Source organism: Macaca fascicularis, chromosome 20, assembly GCF_037993035.2.
Source record: "Macaca fascicularis isolate 582-1 chromosome 20, T2T-MFA8v1.1".
In the NCBI taxonomy this organism is placed as follows: Eukaryota; Metazoa; Chordata; class Mammalia; order Primates; family Cercopithecidae; genus Macaca; species Macaca fascicularis.
This window is the reverse complement of record NC_088394.1, coordinates 3,594,153-3,600,447: the sequence shown is the minus strand read 5'-3', so window position 1 is coordinate 3,600,447 and position 6,295 is coordinate 3,594,153. Positions and strand designations below refer to the sequence as shown.

At 55.8% G+C, this 6,295-nt stretch overlaps 2 protein-coding genes across 4 annotated transcripts in view; one reads left to right on the top strand and one right to left on the bottom strand.

Moving 5' to 3' along the window:
* Positions 1 to 509: 509 nt before the first annotated feature.
* On the bottom strand, positions 510 to 5,955 carry ELOB (elongin B). The gene is made up of 4 exons (XM_045383107.3): positions 5,832 to 5,955; positions 5,588 to 5,722; positions 4,061 to 4,166; positions 510 to 669 (listed from the first exon to the last, which is right to left on the bottom strand). The coding sequence occupies exons 1-4, from the start codon at positions 5,913 to 5,915 to the stop codon at positions 557 to 559; spliced, it is 438 nt and encodes a 145-aa protein (XP_045239042.1). The 5' UTR covers positions 5,916 to 5,955; the 3' UTR covers positions 510 to 556.
* A 27-nt stretch (positions 5,956 to 5,982) lies between these two features.
* The window catches only part of ZG16B (zymogen granule protein 16B), a 57,300-nt gene continuing 56,987 nt past the window's right edge, over positions 5,983 to 6,295 (top strand). For all 3 annotated transcript variants that reach the window (XM_065536984.2, XM_065536982.2, XM_074028669.1), the window contains exon 1: positions 5,983 to 6,290. The gene's annotated coding sequence lies outside the window, so the exon portion shown is untranslated. The remainder of the gene's footprint in view (positions 6,291 to 6,295) is intronic.

Sequence of the window (6,295 nt, the reverse complement as noted above, 5' to 3'; positions counted from 1 at the left end):
GTGTGGTAAGGGGGCAGCCACCTCCCTCCCTGATTGCAGCCCCCAGTGTGGGTGGACCTGTGTGCGTCCGCTTTGGGGTTCCCTCATTGAACGTGCTGTCAAACCAGGACACAGGCTCCAGCTTGTATTTCTGCTCTTGGCCATTGTCCTCAGGACAAGAGGCCCCTGGGAGTGGACATGCAGAGTGTGGGGGTGGGGGGCACTTAGAAGGAAAAAGGCCTAAAACTGGAATGTGTTGTCCCTGAGGCTTCCTGTGGTCTTTGTGTCCCTCCTAGTCCTCCCCTTCCCCTGGAGTGGTTGGTGTAGCTGGCTAACTGCTAACAATGGCTTGGGTCTCAAGGCAACCCAGGTACCCATGGTGTCTTTAAGCAGCAGGCTGGGCCAAGTTCTCAGCCAGGGTCTGGGAGACAGGACAGCACAGGAACTGCCAAGAACAAGCCCCAAAAGGAGCCCACAGGGAGTGGGACCCATCCCAGGGAGGGTTGGGAAAAAGAGGCAGCAACCAGGAAGACTCCCAAATCTCTTTTATTGGGGGGAATGGGCCTCTTGGGGGTCCTCACTGCACGGCTTGTTCATTGGCACTGCTTCCCGAGTCCTGGGGCTTCATCACATCGGGCAGCTCAGGTGGGCTGGAGAACGGCTCGATGCACAGGGCCTCAAAGGTGTCATCTGTGGAGGAAGGAGCAGAGCTGGAAGGGGATATCCCAATTCTTGCCCCAGCTGGGTCCTTGGTGTTCATAGGTGATCATCTGCAGCTTTGGGGATCTCCATGCGAACACTCGTCCACACAGCTGGTCTCCACAGAGCTGACCTCCCTGTTCCAGCTGCCCCATGGCCCCACAGCAATGTCTCCTACCCCTGTGGGCCCAACCTGAAGGTCCCCAGCCCTTCCCACTGACCATGCTGGGGCCCCTTTCCTCATCTTCCATGTCCACTAGTGAGTCTGAGGGCTGACCACCTGCAGCCAGCATCACCCTTCACCCAGAATGTATATCCTTGTTTCCTTCACACACTTTGGGAGGCTGAGGTGGGCAGATCGCAAGGTCAGGAGCTCGAGGCCATCCTGGCTAACACTAAACCCCGTCTCTACTAAAAATACGAAAAAATTAGCCGGGCATGGTGGCAGGCACCTGTAATCCCAGCACTTGGATAGGCCGAGGTGGGCGGATCACAAGGTCAGAAGATCGAGACCATCCTGGCTAACACGGTGAAACCCCGTCTCTACTAAAAATAGAAAAAAAGTAGCCGGGTGTGGTGGCAGGTGCCTATAGTCCCAGCTACTCAGGAGGCTGAGGCAGGAGAATGTGAACCCGGGAGGCGGAGCTCGCAGTGAGCCGAGATCAGCCACTGCATTCCAACCTGGGCAACACAGCAAGACTCTGTTTCAAAAAAAAAAAAAATCAACTAGACTATTCCTCCCCTACTTAAAACCTTCCAGTGGCTTCCCATCATGCTCTGAATACCATCAAGTCCTTGCTCTCTGTCTCTCCTTCTGCCTCCCATGCTCTCAGGCTCTGGCTCTCTATGTTCTTTCCTAACTCAGACCTTCGCACTTGCTGGTCCCAGCACTCAGAATGGCTGGTTGCTTCTGGACTTTCAGGGTCCAACTCAGGTCCCCTCCTCAGATGAACCTCCAATCCACCCACCCCCAAAAGTCAAGACATCCTGACATCCTGGGCGTGGGGGCACTTACCACTGGACAAATTGCCCTTTTGACTGGCTCCAGGAAGGCAAAGGCCTTCCCTGTCTTGTCCCTACTGTCACCCCAACACACAGCAAACAAACCCACAGCTTTTCTCCTGTGCTTTCTTCCAGCTAGGAGACCCATCTCTGCTTGGCTCAGGGTTCTCAACTGATCAGGCATCCCAGGGAAAGCTGGCATGCCTGATGACAGTTCTGGCTGTCACAACTGGGGAGGTGGGGTGTTCCAACGCTGTCTAGTGGGTAGAGGCCTGGGATACGGCTCCACATGCTATGGTGCACAAGGCAACCCACACAGTAATCCAGCCCAATGTGCCCACTGTGCCAAGGTTCAGAAACTGACGCAGCTTAATCTAATGCATCTTCCAAGCCACAAACCTGTGACCATTCGTGCCTTCACTACCTCCCTCATTCTTTCGTGATGAGCCTGGACAATGCTCTTTAACATTTGATTTGAAACACTGTCTTATCTTCTTGAGTGGTAAGCTTGGGGGAGGGGAGAGGTGGAGGGCGGGGCACCCATTCAAGGCCTGGGAACAACATGGTGATGGGTTGAGTTGCACCCAGGAAGTGTGTTTCTGCAAGCAGTCCATGGGGAAGCAAAGAGCTCACAGCCCATGCTGTGCCCCATCAAGACAGCCCTCACCTGCAAGAGGGCTGATGTGACCTGGGCTCCAGAGTCACCACCACATTCCATGCCGTACTAGGGGCTGTGGGAGAAAAACAAGTCACCTTCCTTAGCCTTGATTTTCTCACCTGCAAAATGGGTCTATCAATATCTTCCAAGTCACAGCAAACCTCTAGCGTACCACTGTTCAAATTAGAGAAAGTGACACTTCTGGGGGAAGCAGACCAGATATGCTCTTGGCACTCACTTGCTCTCTTCAGAAAGGCACCCCTGGGCCAGGAGCCAAGGCTCAAGCCTGTAATCCCAGGAGTTTGAGACCAGGCTGACTTAACAAGGTGAAACCCCATTTCTACTAAAAATACAAAGATTAGCTGGGCGTGGTGGTGCATGCCTGTAATTCCAGCTACTCAGGCCACTGAGGCGGGAGAATCTCTTGAACCCGGGAGGTGAAGGCTGCAGTGGGCTGGGATGGCACCACTGCACTCCAGCCTAGCCAACAGATTGAGACTCTGTCTCAGAAACAACAACAACAACAAAATGCACCCATGTACAGGGCACGACCTGTATGTCTGTGCCAGCCCGGCACCTAACTCTTAACATCACCATCTGGCAGAAAGAGCCCACAGAAAGGCTCTGAAGCTTCCTATCTGTTGGGCACTGGCAGCAGGCCAGACCTGGGGTGCATGAGGACTCACACCACCTTGCTGTGAAGCCAGTCTCATCACACCCGTTTAAGGAGAAGGGAAAACCGGGGCCAGGAGGGCCAGGAGGGCAAGGTAGCTGGCTAGAGGATATAGATGCTGAGACTGAGGCCTAGCCTGAACTTATGGAACGGAAAGGTGGAGCTAGGACTATACTCTTCCTCTTCAGCCTCTGCTATGTTTCCTTACAGGCAGAAAAATATTAATAATTCTTTATAACTTGAATAAAGTTTTCTTAGCCATCCACACAGCTGCTGGGTCCACGGCTGTGAAAACACAGCTCTATAACCTCTGTTCAAATTCCCAGAGACAAAACATTTAAAATCCCCCCTCCCTTTCTCTTGGATGGAAGAAGATACCCTGGCGAGTAGTAAACCACTCCCTAATCCCCAGGTTTCTAAAGCTTGGGCAGGGGTGGGGTATGGCTGATGGAAGCACAGGCTCTGGATCTCAATCCTAGACGTGGCAGTCCCAGCAGGTGACCTAACCTCCCAGGGCTCACTTCACTGAACCTGAAAACAGGCAAAATCCAAATCTCAACCACACAGAGATGCAGAGGGATTCAGTGATACACAGCATAGAGCTTGACATGATGTTTGACTCCAGCAAGGGCCCGGCAGCCAGCATCCTAACCATGGCTCCCTGTGTGACTGCCGGTAAGCCGGTGTCCTCATCTGCAGAACAGGGATGATGGTATGTGGACCTCCCGGGGCTACTGAGAGGATGAGACAGGGCAGTGGAAGCCACACACAGAGTAACACACATAGCACAGAGCCAGGCACTCAGCGCCTGTAAATGTGAGTTAGCTTCGGGAAATAAGCTTCGGTTTCTATAAGCATCTCATTTGGTTGCTTCTTTAAAAAAAAAAAAAAAAAATGAGGAAACAAACACATTGTGAAAGGATATTGCCAGCTCTTTAGGGACGAGGAAGACACTGCCCCGAAGGTTTCAACTCCAGGTTCCCTGATGACCCTCTTTGGAATGGTGTCCCCAACGTGCTTGGCTGCCACCCAGCCCAGTCCCCTCTCACCTGCCCGGAAGGCCAGCCCCACTGTGGCTGGGGCCTGTGGCCGTGCTGTTTGACTGGTGAAGCCACACTCGCCCAGGGTCTTGCCATCATCCAAGAGTTGGTCATCCTGAGGAGAGAAGCAGGATCTTGGGAGAGGCCCCATGTGGGGCAAGTCCCAAAGACCTCTGACCAGCAACTACACAGGAAGTCAGAGGAGGAAGAGAGTTCCCTCAGTGTGGCCCAGGACCACCGCTCTGCTTGTCAAATACACAGATTCCAGGGTTATATCCAAGAACTTCTAAGTCAGAACCTCCCAGGGTAGGGTTTAGAATCTGGTTTTATCCAAATTCTCCAGGCAAATCTAATTTGAGGAGCCAAGCTAATCTGGAGATAGGCAGACCTGGGTTTCAATCCCAGCTCTGCCACCTCGGACAAGTCATTCGAACGTTTTTTTATTTTAGAGACAGGGTCTCGCTATGTTGCCCAGGTGTGTAGTGGCACAGACCCTACATAAGCACTATCATAGCACCCTCCAGCTTGGAACTCCTGGGCTCAAGCAATTCTGCCTCACCCTTCAGAGTAGCTGGGACTACAGGACCATGCCACCGCTGCTGGCTAGTAGTTGAGCCTTTTGATGCAAAGTTTCCTCATCTGTAAACTAGGAATTACCAGACTTTCAATTCATAGGGCCACCAGAGGGTTTCAATGAGCTAGTAAGGAACATAAAGCACTAAGTAGATATGTGGCACATGGGACAGGCACAGGCACGGCCATTTAATATTCGCTAAGTGTCAGCAGTTATCAGTGAGGAAAACCCTTTAGAGACCATGAGAGCTGAGGCTTTGAGCCTGGAGCTAAAAGTCAGTTGCCCAGTTTCCAGCTCTAGAATCTGATCAATGCACTTAGGCGACAACCTCACAATGTTGGGACACGTAAACCGGAGGCTGATGCATCTGATTCCCCAATGCAGACCCCAAACCCCAAGTCATTCTAACTGAATAATCTCAGTTCGCTTACAAGGGGAAAGGGGGTCTTCTAGAACATCAGCAGGAAGTAGGGAGGTAACAACGGTTGCTTGGTGAAGAACGAGTGGGACCAGACTTTCTTTGCATTAACTGAGTCCGCCACCCTCCACCCCAAGGAGTGTCCCGGGGGACAGCGTGATTCCGATGGGCCTGCGAAGAAAGCTGGGAATTAAGGGGTCGTGGTTCGAACCCTGGCGCTGCCAATGACCTTTGGCTGGTTAAGAGACCAAGCCGAACCTCAATTTCGTCAACTGCACGGCGCGGGCGATACCGTTGCAGGGGTTGGATGCCACGGTGCCCTCGGCGCCCGGGGCCCAGCACGAGGTCTAAACATCGCCCCTGGACCAGAGATCCCCGCGGCGAGCGCAGCTCGCGCTTCACCCGCACAACGGATGTCCCAGCCCGCAGCTCGGGCGCCCGCAGGCGTCGCCGGCCGCCACTGTTTACATCGCAGACAGCGTCGGCGTCAGCCCCGTGCCCGTCGCCGGGTACCCGCTCCCCTCGGCCCGCCCGCGGGACCCACCTTGTACAGCCGCTGCTCGTCAGGAGGCCGCTTGAGGATGCCCTCGACGATGCGCTTCAGCTCGAACACCGTGCTGGACTCCTTGGCGTCCGTGAAGATGGTGGTCTTGTGGCGCCGGATCATAAGGAACACGTCCTGGGGGCGGCGGGCCGGCGTGAGCAAGAGGCCCGGGCCCCCCGCGCGGCCCAGCCGCCCCCCGCCGCCCCCGGCCCGGCCCGGCCGCCCCTCCCCCACGCCCGCTCACCATCGCGGCGGCTGCCTCTCCCCTCGACGCGCCGGCGCGGCCGCGCTCCGCCCCGTTCCCGGCAGCCCGCGCGTGGCCCGGCATGCCCCGCGCCGCCCCGCCTTCCCCGGCGCTGCCCCGCCCCGTGTCACCAAGCAGCCGCCGCCATTTTAAGTGATCTGGAAGCGGGCGGTAACGACGGGCGTGCGGACGCCATCTCCACCCCAGGGATGGCCGTCGGAGGCGGTGGCGCCCTCTCGGGAGTGGCAGAGGCGAGGTCCCCGTGTTAGTGCGGTTCGGCAGGCTCCAGGCTCGGGCACAGCGAGCCCGGGGCCGCGTTGTCGCGGGATAGTCGTGACCGCCATCTTGGGCAGGCTCCGCATTTTGGGCTTTCTGGCCGCCGTGTTGGGGACAGTCGCCCCCGCTCCCTGCCCCGACCTGGATGCGAGGACTGTCGCGGCTCAGAGGGGCTTATGACCTGTGAG

What these genes read in the sequence shown, in the direction of transcription:
- ELOB (XM_045383107.3), bottom strand. Translation starts at nt 5,915, where the DNA reads ATGCCGGGCCACGCGCGGGCTGCCGGGAACGGGGCGGAGCGCGGCCGC. An exon ending in GAGAGGCAGCCGCCGCGATG is followed by an intron (nt 5,723 to 5,831) that starts GTGAGCGGGCGT and finishes CGCCGCCCCCAG; the next exon opens with GACGTGTTCCTTATGATCCG. An exon ending in ACGAGCAGCGGCTGTACAAG is followed by an intron (nt 4,167 to 5,587) that starts GTGGGTCCCGCG and finishes TTCTCTCCTCAG; the next exon opens with GATGACCAACTCTTGGATGA.